We start from the raw sequence: 18311 nt of genomic DNA, 5'->3' as shown, positions 1-18311 counted from the left end.
GTATCCTAATAGAAATAAAATAGGGGATGTGATTGAAAAAGGAGCCCAGGTTTCCTTCCTTGGATATTCATTCCCAAACCTTTTCCCTAAACAGCAGAACCTTGACTTAAGACTGTCCCAACTTTAGAACATTTTGAATGAATAGCTGTTACTTGGCCCGGGATTCTCTTCGACATACGAGCAGCATTTTGAGTTAAGAGCAAGCACTAGGGCAGAGTCCAGGGCTTTAGGGCTTCAAGGGAGCAGCCTCCGGGCCTCAGACCTTGTGCTTTTGTCTGCTTTGGGACATTGCTGTCCACTTTGCTCTTCTCTGTTTTGAGGAACTTTGGGTACATTGATTTTGTGTTGTTTTTATTCCTGATCTGTTCGGCTTCATGAAGAAGGGAGAGAGGGGAGAGAGCATTAGAGAAAGGGAGGAGTACAGGATGAAGAAAGTGATGCTACTGCCTCTTCACTTTGTGCTTTGTGCTTCCTTGCCACAGTTCTGTGCTTCTTCCATGTTTCAGCCTTATACTTGAGTGAGAGTCCTGGCAGGGAGGCCAGGACCCTTCTTTCAGCCCCACACCTTCCCGCCAGGGCCCTCACCTCTCAGCACAGTCACCCAGTAGGGTGGCTGTGCTGAAAGGGAAGGAGAGACTGCGCACCTTCCTCTCCTCAGACCTTCCCACTTCCTCCCGACCCATCTTAGGTTTACCCCACTTTTCCAGCACCCCTTTCCCACCAAAGTCTTCCCTTTTTCTACTTTCCCCCTTCCTAACCTAGTCTTTACTATCCCCAGCCACTCTCTCTCACTTTTCCAGCTCCCTTTCCATCCCAGCCTTTCCCAGGTTCCAGCTTCTCCCATTTCAGTCTTGCTGCTTTTCTCACCGCAGTTTCCGACTTTCCCAGCCCCTCTTTCTCATCCCAGTCTTTCCCAGCTAACTTTCCCACTTCAATCTTTCCCACTTCTCCACTTGCTCCCTTCCTACTCCAATCTTTCCACCTTTCCAGCCACCCAGTCTCGCTCATTTTGCAATCTTCCTTTCCCCATCCCAATCATTTCCTTCTGTCCCTCTTTCCCACCCCAATTTGCCCAGCTTTTCCCAACTCCCCTTTCACACTCTAGACTGGGGTCTTTCCCACTTTTCCAGCCCCTCTTTTCATCCCAACCTTTCCCAGTTTCCAGCCGCTCTTTCACATCTCTGTCATTCCCCCTTCCCCAGTTGCATCTTTCCCACCCCAATCGGTCCTACTTTTCCAGCTACCTCTTTTTCAACCACCTCTTCCCATTCCAACCTTTTCCCATTTCCAGTCCTTTTTTTCCCACCCCCTTCCCACACCAGTCTTTCCCACTTTTCCTTATTCATATACACACAGCATTTCCCCCAAAATGTACAGTTAAAACAAGCTATGATGATTATTGGAAGGATAAGGTAAAGGTAAATATTTCCCCTTGACATTAAGTCTAGTTGTGTCCGACTTTGGGGGGTTCATCTCCATTTCTAAGCCGAAGAGTGGCGTTGTCCTTAGATGCCTCCAAGGTCATGTGGTCAGCATGACTGCATGGAGCGCCGTTACCTTCCCGCAGAAGCGGTACCTATTGATCTACTCACATTTGCATGTTTTCAAACTGCTAGGTTGGCGGAAGCTGGGCCTAACAGCAGGAGCTCACCTCACTCCCTGGATTCAACCTGCTGACCTTTTGGTCAGCAAGTTCAGCAGCTCAGCGGTTTAACCCACCTCGCCACTGGGGATATGTAAACACATTCACATTGAAGACGTTTAGAATAATGATTTAATCAGAGTTGGACAGTCTTATCTTAATTTACAGTTTTATGTAAATATTCAAAAACATTTAACCTACTGATGTCTCAATTAATGTAATTTTATTGGTATTTACTTTTATTTTGAAATGTACCAGTAGCTGCTGCATTTCCCACCCTGAGCTTATGCTCGAGTCAATTCGTTTTCCCAGTTTTTTGAGGTGCCTTGATATTTGGGTTGGCTTATACTTGCATACATATGGTAACACAAATGGGTTTTTTTTTGGGGGGGGGGGTGGATTAATAGCATCTTGGTGGGAAAATTCAGTTTGAGAAAAGAGCAATTTGAGTTAAGAGGTCAGTCATGGAATGAACTGACCTCTTAACTCAAGTTACCACATACAAACATCCCCGAATCTTCCTCTCTTCTGGCAGTCCAGTCTTCTTTCCTTAACCCATGCCAACTTTGTCCAGATTGTGTTCGACGAATGCCACAAGGCCAAAAACGCCAGCTCCACCAAGATGGGCAAAGCAGTATTGGACCTGCAGAATAAGCTGCCTCGCGCCAGGGTTGTCTATGCCAGTGCCACAGGTGAGGGCATTGTTTCTGAACAAAGGCCAAAACACAGCCTTGTGCAGCATAAAGGATGCTTGGCATCGGTGATGTACAAAGGTTGGCAACACTCTTCAACAGTTCCTAGTTTGGCAGAGACGGTCTGGATTCATCCTCTGCCTTTTCACTTACTTCAGATTCTTCAAAAATGTTCAGTATCCTCTCTCTTCTCCCCATTTGCCCCCTTGGCTATTAAAAATGAATATTTAAAGTACTGCTATAATAATAATAGTATTATTATTATTATTATTATTATTATTATTATTATTATTAAAATAACAGTGATATTTATATTAAATTTCCTTTGACCAGAAGCTGACCACTTAGAGTGCCTCTGGTTTTGTGGACTCCACTTTATAGCCCAATTTCTTAAGATTGGCTCTGCACCTCATGGTGCCAGAGCGCAGTCTGTTCAGCACCTTCCAAGTCGCCCAACCTTCTGTGTGCCCAGGAGGGAGTTCCTCATTCAGTATCAGCCACCTATTAAGGTTCTGGGTTTTTGCCTTCCACTTTTGGACTCTCACTTGCTGAGGTGTTCCTGCGAGTATCTCTATAGATCTTATGAAGCTGTTTTTTGATTTAAGGTGTTAGCTTGCTGGCTGATATCCGAACAGAGGATGGGCCGGAGATGTCAATGCCTTGGTCCTTTCATTGCTGGCTGCTACTTCCCTACAGATGTCAGGTGGTGCTAAACGATATAATTTCTTCAGCGGTGTAGTGTGTAGACATCCTGTGATAACGCAGCATGTCTCATTAAGAGCCACCACATCCACTGTTTTAATGCGGTGAGATGTATTCCACACTGGGCCTGCGTATTCAGCGTATTCAGCAGCAGAGTAGCAAAGCGCAAGGGCAGATGTCTTCACTGTGTCTGGTTGTGATCCCCAGATTGTGCCAGTCAGCTTTTGAATTATATTGTTTCTAGCACTCACTTTTTGCTTGATAGTCAGGCAGTGCTTCTTGTAAGTCAGAGCACGGTTCAGAGTGACTTACAGGTATTTTCATGTGCTGCAATACTCCAGTGGAATTTCTTCCCAGGTGATCCTCACAGCTCGAGATTCTTGTCTGTTCTGAAGATGAAAAGCACATGTCTGTGTTTTTAGATGGATTAGGAAATAGCTGGTTTTTCATGTAATAGGCAGTAAGAGCACCTAAAGTTTCAGAGAGAGAGCTTCTGTTCAACCATTTCAAAACTCCCTGCTTGAGCTGTGATGGCACGATCATCAGCATAGATGAAACTCTCTTTCCCTTCTGGCAGTGGCTGATCATTTGTGTAAATATTAAACATAGATGGAGCAAGCACGCTTCCCTGAGGCTGTCCATTCTTCTGTTTTCACCATCTGCTTCTCTGACCTTAAAACTCAACAAAAAAAACTCCTGTTTTGTCGCTGGATGAGGTATAAGTTAAAAAAAATGTAATTTTATATACAATAATTATAAATAAAAAAATAGTAATTTCATATAGAATAGTAATTGTTATAATAAATAAAATAATAGCAATTTTATGTATAATATTATAATAGCATTTTATATATAATAATACATAAAATAATAGTTAATTTTATAAATAATAGTAATTTTATATATTATTATAATAGTAATAATAATAAATAAAATTAACACTACGGTAATATAATAACAATAACAAGTGAAGCCAGAATGGCCCCTTCACTGCTGTCTTTCTGGTTGCAGAAAACTTTTTTGTTCAGGCAGGCGTTTAAAAAAGGTTTTAAGATCATGTCGGGGGGGGGGGGGTACTGTGGTTTTTAGCTTTGATTATGTTTTATGGATTTAAACTGATTTTTAAAAATATAATTTATATTTAATTCTGTTTTGATGTTTGTATATTTGAAGATTTTAAACTGTACTGAAAGGCTTTTAGTGTAATGAAAAGCAGGGTATAAATACAACAACAACAATGAAATAATAGTATTTTATTATAATAATAGTAATAAATAAAATAAGTCATTTTATACACATTAATATAATAAGACATATAATTAATACTGATATAATAACAACAACTCTTTCCTATCTGCCACTCGTCACATCTTGAAGCAGGCCACAACATAGTTGAAAACACATCATCATAAAAACATTCCGTAAAAGGACATATATTCAAACACATATACCACCTCCCAGCTGCAACTGATAGCTATTTTCCTTCCAAATAGGTGCCTCCGAGCCAAAGAACATGATTTACATGAGCCGGCTGGGAATTTGGGGAGACGGCACTCCCTTTCGCTCGTTCGATGAGTTCCTGCATGCCATCGAGAAACGGTAGGCTTGGGAAAGAGCCAGTTGGTTCGGTTTCTTTTATTGACTTTCCTTTCTGTCTGGAGAGAAAGGAGCTGCCAATCAGGGGACACAGCTTAACATAAAACAACAATGAGGACTGGGGCCCTAGAAAGTATATTGCATAACGATAACACAAAATACAAGAAAGAAAATCAAACAAAAGATAGCACAATTAACAGACAAATAAAACCTGCTGCAAACCTGGCAGAATATATATTGTCCTCACTGTCCACTAAGGAAAAAAAAACCACTAGAAGGTATTAACGGTGGTGAGCATTAAATTTATTGAAAGCAAAGGCATAGTTGTGCTGTTATGGATCTGGGTTAGAATCCCTGCATCACTTAATTTAAACCCAGGCTTGACCAAGAAGCCATGAGATCATGCTTCACACACCTAGGTTTCAAGGACTTCTCATGGAGTCTTTCTGAATGCCTAATTAATCTATCCTTCACTCCCTCCCTGCAGAGACTTAATCTGATATTGTGGGAAAACTCCCTATTGCCGATTCCCCTGTTGCTAAGGAACAAACTTTGGAATCCCAAATATCTTTGTCTCATCTTCAGCTGCCAGCACTTCTCTCTGATCTAAGGCCTGCAGTTAACCCTGATCACACATAGACTCCTCAGTAGGAAACCCATCATCCTCCTTGTCCTCTGAGAAACCCTCAGTATCTTTCTGCTGAGCCCCAACAATTGATACATTTGGGAGTAAAGGATATGCATGTTCAAAATATTAGTTTTCATCCTGGTGGATAATATCTGCTTCAACTTTTATATCTCACCAGGGAATGGCCATCTGTCAGGGGTGATTTGAATGCAACATTCCTGCTTCTTGGCAGGGGGTTGGACTGGATGGCCCATGAGGTCTCTTCCAACTCTGATTCTATGATTCTATGATTCTATGCTGATAACGATGATGATGATGATGATGATATAATTATGTCCATTTAGAAGTCCAAGCCAAGTTCACATGAATCACACAAGATTATTATTATTATTATTATTATTATTATTATTATTTTACTGACACAAAAGCACAGTATGTCACATCAAATGAGATCTATATGCTGGATTTCGCATCACAAAATCACAAGTCTAACACTTCCCAAGCGTCTAGGACTGTGTGATGTATTTTCAAATGATGCGTGCAGATCCAAGTAAGGTGGCCTTTTATAGCTGACAGATCGTGATTTCGTCAATGTTTATTGTTTCCAAATGCCGGCTGAGATCTTTTGGCACGGAACCCAGTGTGCCAATGACCACTGGGACCACCTGTACTGGTTTATGCCAGAGCCTTTGCAGTTCGATTTTGAGGTCCTGATAACGGCTGAGTTTTTCCTGTTGTTTTTCCTCAATGCGACTGTCACCTGGTATGGCAACATCAATAATCCAAACTTTTTTCTTTTCCACAATCGTGATGTCTGGTGTATTGTGTTCCAAAACTTGGTCAGTCTGAATGCGAAAGTCCCACAGTATTTTTGCATGTTTATTTTCCACTACCTTTGCAGGTTTATGATCCCTCCAGTTCTTTACTGCTGGTAGGTGGTACTTGTGACATAAGTTCCAGTGAATCATTTGGGCCACATAGTTGTACCTTTGTTTGTAGTCCATCTGTGCAATTTTCTTGCAACAGCTGAGGATATGATCCATGGTTTCATCAGCTTTCTTGCACAGCCTGCATATTGGGTCATCAGCTGATTTTTCGATCCTGGCCTTAATTGCATTTGTTCTGATGGCTTGCTCCTGGGCTGCAAGAATCAGGCCTTCTGTCTTCTTCTTCAGTGTTCCATTTGTGAGCCATAACCAGGTCTTCTCCTTGTCAACGTTTTCTTCAATTTTGTCAAGGAACTGCCCATGCAGTGCTTTGTTGTGCCAGCTGTCAGCTCTGGTTTGTAGTGCAGTTTTCTTGTACTGGTTCTTTGTCTGCTGTGCTTTGAGACGTTTCTGATTATTGACTTCAATTAAAGCAGGTTCTATATTATTATTATTATTATTATTATTATTATTGGTCTGATTAATGTGAAATCGGCCCAGGCCTTCAAATATACGTATACTTTTCTTAAATATTGAAATCTATTGTCAAATTTTTACATATCCTTCTTTCATATACATAAGAATTTGTGTTGTATCCATATTATCTGGTTCATTGTGTACAATATAATATAATAGATGAACATAATAAGCATGCAAAACAAGGTCTTGCTTTGATCCATCAAGGTTCTTGTCACTCTTGGGACCACCTTTGTGAAAAAGGTTCTCACTGACTCCTCTTCCTGTACCTCTCATTTCTCACAGGGGAGTAGGCGCCATGGAGATCGTCGCCATGGATATGAAGGTGAGCGGCATGTACATCGCCCGGCAGCTCAGCTTCTCGGGGGTGACCTTCCGCATTGAGGAGATCCCACTCGATCCGGATTACGAAAAGGTCTACAACAAGGCAGCGCAGCTGGTGAGCCATCCCTTCCTTGCCTGAGGCTGTTCTTTCTGGGTCCAGCCCTTGATTGTATCCTGTTTGGCTCACAACTGTCTCTTAAGCATGTAGTCAAAAACAGTCCAGGATTATATACAGCGGTTAGTCCAAACAGAGAGTCGAACAGGAGAATAGTCAAGAGTCTGGGTTGTTGTAGGTTTTTCGGACTATATGGCCATGTTCTAGAAGCATTCTCTCCTGACGTTTCACCTGCATCTATGGCAAGCATCCTCAAAGGCCAAATGTGGTCCAGGTCCATTGTCAGTGGGGGTCACAGTGCTCTAACTTGATGCAGGGTAAACTACAACTTCCATCATGTGGAGTCAATCACCCAAACTCCTCCAGTATGTTTAGTTTCTGATTAGTTCTGCTCTGTATGTTATGCAGACAGAGTTGAAAAGAGTGGGAAAGGATTAAGGCAGAGGGAGTGGGTGGAATCATGCAAATTCACACCAGTGGGGAGAATAAGAAACATTGGATGCCTGTGGTGGAGGAAACGCAGTAAAATCTAGAAGGAAATTGTCCATGAACGAAAGCATTCCTTGGGTGGTGGGCAGTATGGTGTTTGGGGAGGACATTGGCAAGGGTTGGGTTACATGTTCATGGGGCTTGCTATAACCTAAAATGTCATTGGAGGGAGTGTTTTTGGTGGCACTATGAGTTAAAGCTGTTTGTGGAATGGGAGCCTGTCTGTGAAAGTGGGCACCCCAGCCACATACATATATACATATTCTCACTTTTATTAGGTGTACAGATATAGATTTGTTATTTATAAAGTACATTTTCTCATATAAAAATACCTAACTAAAAATTGGGTTGTTTTGGGGGGCCAGACCATATATGGGAAAATCTGCTTTGCGATAAGAGCGAATAGAGAGAAGAGTTCCGCCACTGAACAAATTAAGCTCTTAAGTCAAGGTATTGCATAAAACAGAAGTTAGGGGTTATGATGTTGCTTGGGATTTATGTCCAATGGTGGTCAAGGAGCAAAAAAGACTATTTTGACTTCCCCCTTCCCTTTCCCTGCTTCTAGTGGGCCGAGGCCCTGGTGGTTTTCCAGCAGGTCGCTGATCTGATGGGCTTGGAGTCGCGCAAATCCCTGTGGGGTCAGTTTTGGTCGGCCCACCAGCGCTTCTTCAAGTACCTTTGCATCGCGGCCAAAGTCCGGCGCCTGGTGGAGCTGGCCAAGGAGGAGCTCAGCAAGGACAAGGTAACTGAGGTTGTATTACACTATGTAACAATATTTGAAATGTTTTCTGTTGCTGGTTTGAAAGTGTTATTTCCTGTTTAATTGTGCAGTCCTTACTTTGAAAATAGTTGTTGTTCAAATCAAGGGGCAGAATAATAAATCATAAATAGAATAAGTCAATAAACAGAGGGAGGCTGGAAGACCGTGGATAGGTTTGGATCTCTCCCTTGATTTCCCTTGGGCCGGGCTTTAGCACAGTGGGTTAAATCACCAGCTGCAGCAAATCTTGCCAACCGAAAGGTTGACAGTTCAAGTCCGGGTCAGGGTGAGCTCCTGCCGTCTGAAAACAGCAATGTGAGTAGATAAATACGTACTGCTTTAAGTGGGGAGATAGTAAAAGACACCCATAAGGACATGCCGGCGATTTGATAGGGAGGACGTCTATGGACAACAAAGCTCCTCGGAAGATGGAGCAACAGCACCTCCCCATGGCCGGAGTCTAGTACAGCCTTCAGATGCCAGAGATGGGAAAAGATGGGAAAAGCCTATACCTCTGTTTGTGTATTCTCTGTCCTTATTACCGTATATATTCGAGTATAAGCCGACCCAAATATAAGCCAAGGCACCTAATTTTACCACAAATAACTGGGAAAACATATTGACTCGAGTATAAGCTGAGGGTGGGAAATGCAGCACTACTGGTAAAATTCAAAATAAAAATAGATACCAATATAATAATAATAATAATAATAATAATAATAATACTTTATTTATATACTGCTCTATCTCCCCGAGGGGACTCAGAGCGGTTCCCAGGTAAAAATCACAGAACATACAATGTAACAACAACATAACCATAAGATTAACAAAACAAAATATGCATAAAAATTGTCACCATAACACACATATATTAAAAATAATCCTGCCTGTTCAAGGCGATTCAAAAAAATTTAAAAGGCCGGGCCAAGATTTGTGCAAGCCCAAAATTTCTAGGGAGCCCGGGAATTAAATACAATGCTATGGCAGGCAACAATAATATTAGGTACGGGTCTTTGGCTGTTTATTAATTGAGGCGTCAGTGGGTTAAATGTTTTTGAATATTTACATAAAACTGTAATTTAAGATAAGACCGCCCAATTCTGATTAAACCATTCTTCTAAACTTCTTTAATGTAAATATGCTTACGTATCCTTCCAATAATAATAGAGTAAAAGAATAGAAATGTAATCATAGTAATAATAGAATAATAAATGTAATAATAACAATAATAAATAGAGTAACATAATGGAAATGAAATAATAACAGTAATAATTGAATAAATGTAATAATAATAATAATTGTGTAAAATAATAAATGTAATAATAATAATAATAATAATAATAATAATAGAGTAAAATAATAAATGTAATAAAAATAATAACAGAGTAAAACAATAAATAACCTTGACTTGAATATAAGCCGAGGGGGACTTTTTCAGCCTTAAAAAAGAGCTGAAAAACTAGGCTTATACTCGAGTATATACAGTAATTGTATAACGGCAGTTAATGTTTGCCGTATATGTGTTCTGTAATCCACCCTAAGTCCTCTAGGGGAGATAGAGCGGAATATAAATGTTTTATTATATTATTCCCCTTGTTTTTTTCCCCTTCTACAGTGTGTCGTGATTGGCCTCCAGTCGACTGGCGAGGCCCGCACCCGGGAAGTTTTGGATGAGAACGAGGGTCACCTGAACTGCTTTGTTTCTGCAGCTGAGTGAGTCCTGCCCCTTTCTTGCATCTTCCCACTAGAGGAGGCCATATTTTTCGATTAGGCAACTCCCTTCCCCAACTGTGTTGCTTCCTTTGAAATGCAGCATTTTGCCATCCCAAATCCATATTCTGTGCGGTATGGATCCCCTCCCAGTTCCCCCAGCAAGCCCCAAAGAGCCTCAAAGTGGACTCAGAAGTTGAGAAGAAAGCATTGTTGTTGTTAGGACTTATTTGCCTGCATCGTCCCCTCCTCCCATCATTTCTAAACTCCTTTGGCACTCCAGGTAGTTCCCACATCCACTTTATCCACACTTTGATTTGGTTTTGGCATTTTTTTTTTGGCTTGTGTGTTTACCACTAAAATCACGAAGCACTGGGTGTGCATGGGGAGAGATATAGGCTTGGGAGGGGCAGATCGAACAAACTAGATTCAAGCATCTCCCACAGAAAAAAATTCATTATCCATATCTCCTTCACACCATCCCACTACAGGTCTTCCTCCTATGCCCTCGCCTTCTATTTTGGGTTGTCATCCCATGCCACATCTGTGGACAGTGGTCAGTTGGGGTTTCCAGGTCTTCCACGCCCCCCCCCCCCCCCACATCCCAAGGTACTTCACCTATGCTGTCGAGAACAGGAACTCCGCTATACTGGCAACCTTAATAAGACGTTATGCCATGTTAGGAATCTTAATAAGAAGTGATGTGGGATCTTTTGGACTACCAGTCCTACAATACCCTTTCATGCTGGAGGGGGTTGCTTGGGAGTGATAGGCTGAAACATCCCAAAGATCAAAGGTTTCCTCTTGTTTTGGCACTGTTTTAATTTATTTTATTTACAGTATTTATATTCCGCCCTTCTCACCCTGAGGGGGACTCAGAGCGGATCACAGAACACATATACGGCAAACATTCAATGCCATTATACACTGACAAGACAGACAACTGTACATAGATAGAGGTATATATAGGCTTCTCCTATCTTCGACATCTTGGAGGCTTGTGCTCGGTTCCAGTCATGGGGGCAGGGGTGTGTGTGTGTGCTGTCGCTCCACTTTCCCTGCCAAAGAGTTTTTGTCCATAAACCACCTCCTTGATCGAATCGCCGGCATTTTCTGGCATTTCCTTATGGGAGGCCAGGCTTAGCCCAGCAGGCTAAATCACTGTGCTGCAGAAAGATCCTGCTGATCAAAAGGTCAGCAGTTTGAGTCCAGGTTGAGGATGAGCACCCACCGTTAGCCCCAGCTCACATGCCCACCTAGCAGGGTCGAAAGCAGAAATGTGAGTAGATAAAATAGGTACCGCTTTAGCAGGGAGGCTATAAAGGTGCCTTTAAGGGCATTAATCGGAAGGAAGCTCCTTGGCATGGAGATGGAGCAACTGCACACACACACCCTCCCTGGCTGGAGTCAAGCACAGCCTCCAAAGATGATGATGATAGTAATAATAATAACTTTCTTTTTATACCCCATCACCATCTCCCCAAAGGGACTCAGGGGCGGCTTACAAGGGGCCGAACCTGAAAAATACAGATTAAGATGCCAGAAATAAGATGGGAAAAACAGCCTTTGCCTCTTCTGTGTTTTCTGTCCTTGTTAATTGTGTAATCAGCATTGAATGTTTGCTGTATATGTGTTCTGTAAAGCCGCTCTGAGTCCCCTTTGGGGTGAGAAGAGCGGGGTATAGATACTGTAAATAAATAAATAAATACCTCCCCGCTTTTAAGCAGTACCTATTTATCTACTCACATTTTGCTTTAAAACTGTAGGTAGGCAGAAGCTGGGCTAAAGGCCAGGAGCTCACCCTAACCCAGACTTCAAACTGTTAACCTTTCAATTGGCAAGATTTATTGCAGCTGGTGGTTAACCTGCTGTGCTAAAACCCGGCATTGTATTTGATCTATCCTTTCCCCCCCCTCCTCATTAAGTGAAAAATATCCTCTCTGAGGCCCAAATCCCATTGAATCCAGAGCCAACTTATAGGCAAATCCCATGGATTGAGTGGATGTTCCCATCAGCCGTCATTTCTGATTTGCTCAGCACTAGCAGGTTGAGATACTAACCCCCCCCTGCGCGCAATCTCCGCAATAGCACTATGTAACAAACTTTGAAAAATATTCAGTTCCTGATTTGGAAATGTTATTTCCTATTTAAATGTGCGGTCCTTAATTTGAAAGCCCTTGTTCTACTTCAGAAACTTGGTTTTGTAGCTGCCACAAACTAGGTTGAATTGGTTGAGACTCATTGAATCAGATACTCATTGAAAAACCATTGCAATATGTGCTACAGCAGGATGTCCCACCAAAACAAAGTTTTTGCAGTTTGATCAACGTTTTCCACTTCTTTAAAATGATAGAACCAATTAGGAAATGATATTTATAAACGAGGAACCAAAATCAGCTTACATAGTGTAGCGGATCTTTCTCTTTTAGTTTGTATTTTCTTTCCTTTTTTTCCTAAAATACAACATAAAAGCCATTTGCTCGTCCGGCAACTAAAACAATTTTATAATATATATATATATATATGCATCTTAACTTTTTCAGAGGCGTCTTTCTCTCACTAATTCAGAAGCACTTTCCTTCAACCAAACGAAAAAGAGAAAGAGGAACGGGCATTAAAAGAAAACGTAAGAGCCTCCTTCCACAACCCCCCTCCCCATCTTCGCTGACCCTTCATAATCTGGCACCTGAGCCCTCTGTTCCGCCCCACCTCCCTGTTTGTCTTCTTCTGGCCTTCCTCTTGTTCTCCGCTTCCCATTCTGCCTTTCTTTTGGCTTGCTTTTTAGCCTGATTCATTACTTTCTTTCACCCGAGGCATGCAGTCCCATAACTGTCTCCTGCCAATCACGTATTTCTAACACGCCTGCACCCACCCTTCCCTTGTCCTGTTTCTAAATATTTTATGTATCATGTCAGAAGCGAATTGAGGGTACAGTTATAATGTATTTAAAAACACAATTGAATTTTTTTTTAAATGGCATTATTCTAAATGTCCTTTGACCAGAAGCTGGCCACTTGGAGTGCCTCTGGTGTCGCTGTAAGAAGATCCCCATTGTGCATGTGGCAGGGCTGAGGTTGCATTTTAATAAGTAGTCTGTTGTTTGCTCTTCTCCGTTCTTGCACGTTGTGGACTCCGCTTTGTAGCCCCATTTCTTAAGATTGTCTCTGCATCTCGTGGTGCCAGAGCGCAGTCTGTTCTGCACCATCCAAGTCGCCCAGCCTTCTGTGTGCCCAGGAGGGAGTCTCTCATCTGGTCTCAGCCACTGTTTGAGGTTCTGGGTTTTAGCCTGCCACTTTTGGACTCTCACTTGCTGAGTTGTTCCTGTGAGTATCTCTGTAGATCTAGGAAGCTATTTCTTAATTTAAGGCATTGGCTTGCTGGCTGATATCCAAACAGGATGAGCCAGAGATGTCAATGCCTTGGTCTTTGCATTACTGGCTACTTCCCAGCTGCTACTTCCCGGCAGAGATATCAAGTGGTGCATTACCAGCTAAACAGTATAATTTATCCAGTGGTGTTGGGCGTAGACGTCATGTTATAATTTGGCATGTCTCATTAAGAGCCACATCCACTGTTTTTACTTGGTGAGATGTATTCCATACTGAGCATGCGTACTCAGCAGAAGTGTAGCAAAGCCCAAGGGCAGATGTCTTCACTATATCTGGTTGTGATCCCCAGGTTGTGCCAGTCAGCTTTTGTATGATGTTATTTCTGGCACCCACTTTTTACTTGATATTCAGTCAGAGCATGATGCAGAGTGACTCCCAGGTATTTGGGTGTGCTGCAATTCTCCAGTGGGATTCCTTCCCAGGTGATTCTCAGAACTCGAGATGCTTGTCTGTTCTTAAGGTGAAAAGCACACGCCTTCATTTTAGATGGATTAGGAATCATCTGGTTTTCCCTGTAATAGGCAGTAAAAGCTTTGGAGAGCTTCTGTTCAACCATTTCAAAGCTCCCTGCTTGTTCGGTGATGGCATGATAGTCTGCATTTATAAAACTGTCTGTCCCTTCTGGCAGTGGTTGATCATTGATGTAAAAGTTAAACATTGATGGAGCAAGCATGCTCTCCTGAGGCAGTTCATTCTTCTGTTTTCGTCATCTCCATAGCGGTTGTAGTGTTGGACAAGGATCCCAGGAGATTGGGCACAGAAAGCTACTGGGGGCCCTTGAGGAAGTGCCACTCCCTCCTCATTACTACTACTACTACTGCTACTACCGCTGACTTTGGGCAAATTTTGCTCTCTCAACCTCTGAAAAAGACAATGGCAAATCTCCACTGGAGGTTGTCAAGAAAACCCAGTAACAAGATAGAGTAACACCATACATTTCAGACCCGTTTCCTTGGTTTCATTTTGCAGTTTCCCAAAGAAGGAGTAGATGGAGAATGAGTGAAAGGAGCAAGAAAGAGTAAAAGAATGTGGATAGATAAGGTGTTGCTAAGGCAAAGTGTGCAAGAGGTTAGGAGAGATGGGCTGGCCTGAAGAGATTGGGAGGGGGAAAGAAGAATGAGTGGAAATTGTTTTGGGAACACAAGGAAATGTCTGCAGAAGAAGAGAGAACACAAGATTTTTTATAGAATAGAAGAGTTGCTGAAACTGGAAAACTCTGAGAAAGAACATACAGATGAGAGGAAAATAAAGTTTTGATTTCTTGGCTTATTCATATGTGTGCTTTGGTGTCAATTGAGACTACAAAACCCATGATCCAGAGACAGTCCACTTTCCTCTATGCTTATCTTGTCTTGTCTTGTCTTGATTGTAACCACTCCTTAGTATATTCTGTACAATTAAACTATTGTATTTTAATCTTCTAAATCCCTAATATTTAATTGGGAAGTAAAAGGACTGTGTATGTATATATGTATGTGTATGTGTGAGTTCAGATAGATAGATAGATAGATAGATAGACTGTTCTTTAATAATAGTCTGACCAGCAGTGTATCCCTCACAGATCCAGAGCTTTTACTGGGTTGAGCTGGGGCTATGAGGCCGAAGAAAGGGAGGAGTCCTTCGGTTTGCCCTTTGTGTGTAACAGTCCTCCACGGCCTCCTCCTCCGACCTGTCCCTCCTCTCCTCCGCAGGAAAACAACGGGTTCGCTGTGGCACAAAAGTCCCCAAATCCACCTACGACCCCTCCAGCACCTGTATCAAGATCAGCTCCGACAGCAGCTCCGATTCTGAGCCGGGAATAGAGAGCGACTTCAACTCTTCCCCAGAGTCCCTCTTCGACAACGACGATGTGATTCTGGTGGAGCGTGGCAGCACCAATGGCCTGGCCTGTGAGGACCGAGGTGAGGATTGGGATGGCGGAGGCGGGGGGATCCTTGGCATGGATGAGAGCTATAAAATTCTGGCTGCATATACATATTCAAGCAGACTCCGATAGCTATATTCTCTGTTTTGGATTTCGGATTTTGGAATACCTGTATTTGCATATATGTAAATAATGCAATATCTTGGACATGGGATCTAAATTTAAACACAAAATTCATTTATATTTCATACAAGCATATATATCCAGTGTTGCCCAGTTGTCGGAAGGACCTCTGACTTGCTGCTTCATCCCTTCTTTTTCTTTCCCACCTCGTATCTTTTCCCCTTTCTTTTCTCTTTCATCCCTTCTTTTTTCTTCCCCTCCCACCTTCCTTCCTTCTCCATTCTATTTTCCCTTTTTTCCCCTCCCTCCCTCCCTTCTTCCTTCTCTCCCTCCCTCCCTCCTTCTTTCACCTTCCCTTTATCCCTTCTCCAGCTCTGAGAGGGCTTACCTCACAATGTCTCCATGGCTCTCTTTGTGGCTCTTTCCTTCCTCCCTCCCTTCCCCTCATGCACATCACCTTTCTTTCCTAATGACATCACAGAGGGCCACCTCACCTAGAAACAGTCTTTGCGGTAGACAAAGATCTAGACAGATAGACTGATAGACATAACTGGACTTGGATATATCTATATATAACTTATGGCCTGAAGGATCTATATTGTTAATAATTTTGTGCATGAAACAAAGTTATTGTACATTGAACCATCAAAAAACAAAGGCCTTTGTGGAGAGTGTTGGATTTTGGACTACTTTGGAATCCATCCTCTTTTTCTCTCTGTTCAGGTGGCATGTTAATGCAAAGTTCCCAGAAAGAAATGCAGGGTCCGGGCACGTTGGAACACGTTGAGAGGTTGAAGCAGGACCTCCTGTCAAAAGTGAAGGCACTGGGCAAAGAACTACCTCTGAATACATTAGATGAACTGATCGATCACTTTGGAGGCCCGGAACACGTGGCCGAGGTATGTATATTTATTGCATTTACATCCCTGTGTGTAGGAGAAAAGTTTCCTTCTTCTTGGCAGGGGGTTGGACTGGATGGCCCATGAGGTCTCTTCCAACTCTATGATTCTGTGATCAGAGTGGTTTACTTATTATGTTCGTTTTAAGTAAGCCATTCACTGCCCTGTACTACTTTAGAAAAACCCCAAATTTTATAGTTTGGCTTACTCGCCCATCCTCGTAGTGCTGAAATGGCTTGTAGTTTCCAATTATTTCCATTTCCCAATGTGGGTCCCATAATGTGGGATATTGATTGCTGATTTTTAGGACCATATAGAGGACAGAGCATCATATGTTTGGAGCTAACTCCTTCCTTCCCTTCCTGTGCAGATGACGGGGCGGAAGGGTCGTGTGGTGCGTCAGTCTGACGGCTCCGTTGTGTTTGAGTCACGGGCAGAACCCGGGCTCTCCATCGACAATGTGAACCTCAAGGAGAAAGAGCGGTTCATGAATGGAGATAAAGTGAGTAGGGTTGGATAGGTTCTTAAGGGGAAAAGCACACATCTGCATTTTAGATGGATTAGGAATCAGTTGGTTTTCCCTGTAATAGGCAGTAAGAGCACCTAAAGCTTTGGAGAGCTTCTGTTCAACCATTTCAAAGCTCTCTGCTTGAGCGGTGATAGCACAATCGTCAGCACAGATGAAACCTTCTGTCCTTTCTGGCAGTAGCAATGATACTAATAATCATCATAATAAATAATAAACTTTATTTGTATACTACTCTATCTCCCCAAGGGGTCTTGGGGCAGTTTCCAACATAGCTAAGACATTCAATTGCTGAATGGTATGGAACCATACAAGAATAAACATCATAAAACATGAACATAAATTCTATAAAAAAGCAATCACAAATATTCACAAACATCCTTGTGCCTCCGGATTACGACTCCCAGCAGCCCTGGACGGCGGCGTGCCTTGGATGTGCTCGCTGAGGCATTCTGGGAGCAGTAGGAGTCAGGGAACTACGGCTCCCAGATTGCCTCAGTGAACCTATCCAAGGCAAACCACCACCCAGGGCTGCTGGAAGTCGTTGTCCAGGGAGGCACTTCCTTGGGCCTAAGCAAGCCCAGTGGCCTTCGGAGGAGGTCCTTGAAAGGAGAGCGGTGGGGGCCACGGGGGCATAGTGTTGGAAGAGGGGTAGTCTTAAATGGTGAATATATCCCTAACTCTGTATTTTATCTTTAAAAGTTGGGCGTTGTCTTATACCCCCAGTCGCTTTGTATGCCAGAAAATATGGCACTTTTAAAGTCAGGACCACCAGGAAGAGAACATTTTTTTTTCCAAATTTTGTTACATGGCGTAATAGTAGAATTTGATGTCTTACCTGCCTTTCCTCGAGGCTCTGGTTCGAAACATATCATCATATAACATTATGTAAAATACATATATTAAAATATATAGAATGACAGTTAAAATACAGTCTGCACAGGACATGAGTTTCAGAATTCATCATTCAAATTCAAAATTACATTGCCTCCGATGTTAGGTTCAGAGGTAATGACAGCTGGAAAGCCATATATCATTGGCTGAATGCTTAGTATGATGAGGGGAGTTACCTTCACCCACACATTTGCCACAAAGGAACTTTCCCAGCTCTGGGGAGGATTCATTGCTGTTTTCATGACCTGTCTGGTTGCTTCTTTCTCTCGCAGCTTGTAGCAATAATCTCCGAGGCCTCCAGCTCAGGGATTTCTCTCCAAGCGGACAGACGGGTAAAGAATCAGAAGCGGCGCGTCCATATGACTCTGGAATTGCCTTGGAGCGCCGACCGAGCCATTCAGCAGTTTGGTGAGTCAAGCCCCTCCCCACCGTTTAAAGCGAGAGCCATGTTTTACCGTAACAGTATAGTACAGTCCCAGTATCCCATGAGCCCCAGCCAACCAAGTGTGGATAAAGCACCACAAGAACTCCTCTAATCTGTCTGGAAATCCACAT

At 42.6% G+C, this 18311-nt stretch overlaps 1 protein-coding gene across 2 annotated transcripts in view; it reads left to right on the top strand.

Annotated features, from left to right (window-relative positions):
- SBNO2 (strawberry notch homolog 2) overlaps positions 1-18311 on the top strand; it is a 126523-nt gene that overhangs the window by 83329 nt on the left and 24883 nt on the right. For both annotated transcript variants that reach the window (XM_060785066.2, XM_060785068.2), the window contains 10 exons: positions 2217-2334; positions 4530-4635; positions 6949-7102; positions 8157-8333; positions 9967-10064; positions 12605-12687; positions 15142-15351; positions 16161-16336; positions 16707-16838; positions 18029-18164. In XM_060785066.2, coding sequence (XP_060641049.2) covers positions 2217-2334; positions 4530-4635; positions 6949-7102; positions 8157-8333; positions 9967-10064; positions 12605-12687; positions 15142-15351; positions 16161-16336; positions 16707-16838; positions 18029-18164 — 1390 coding nt within the window. The remainder of the gene's footprint in view (positions 1-2216; positions 2335-4529; positions 4636-6948; positions 7103-8156; positions 8334-9966; positions 10065-12604; positions 12688-15141; positions 15352-16160; positions 16337-16706; positions 16839-18028; positions 18165-18311) is intronic.

This window comes from Anolis sagrei, chromosome X (genome assembly GCF_037176765.1).
Source record: "Anolis sagrei isolate rAnoSag1 chromosome X, rAnoSag1.mat, whole genome shotgun sequence".
NCBI lineage: Eukaryota > Metazoa > Chordata > Lepidosauria > Squamata > Dactyloidae > Anolis > Anolis sagrei.
Note: the sequence above shows the minus strand (reverse complement) of the source record. Positions and strands in the feature narration are given on the sequence as shown.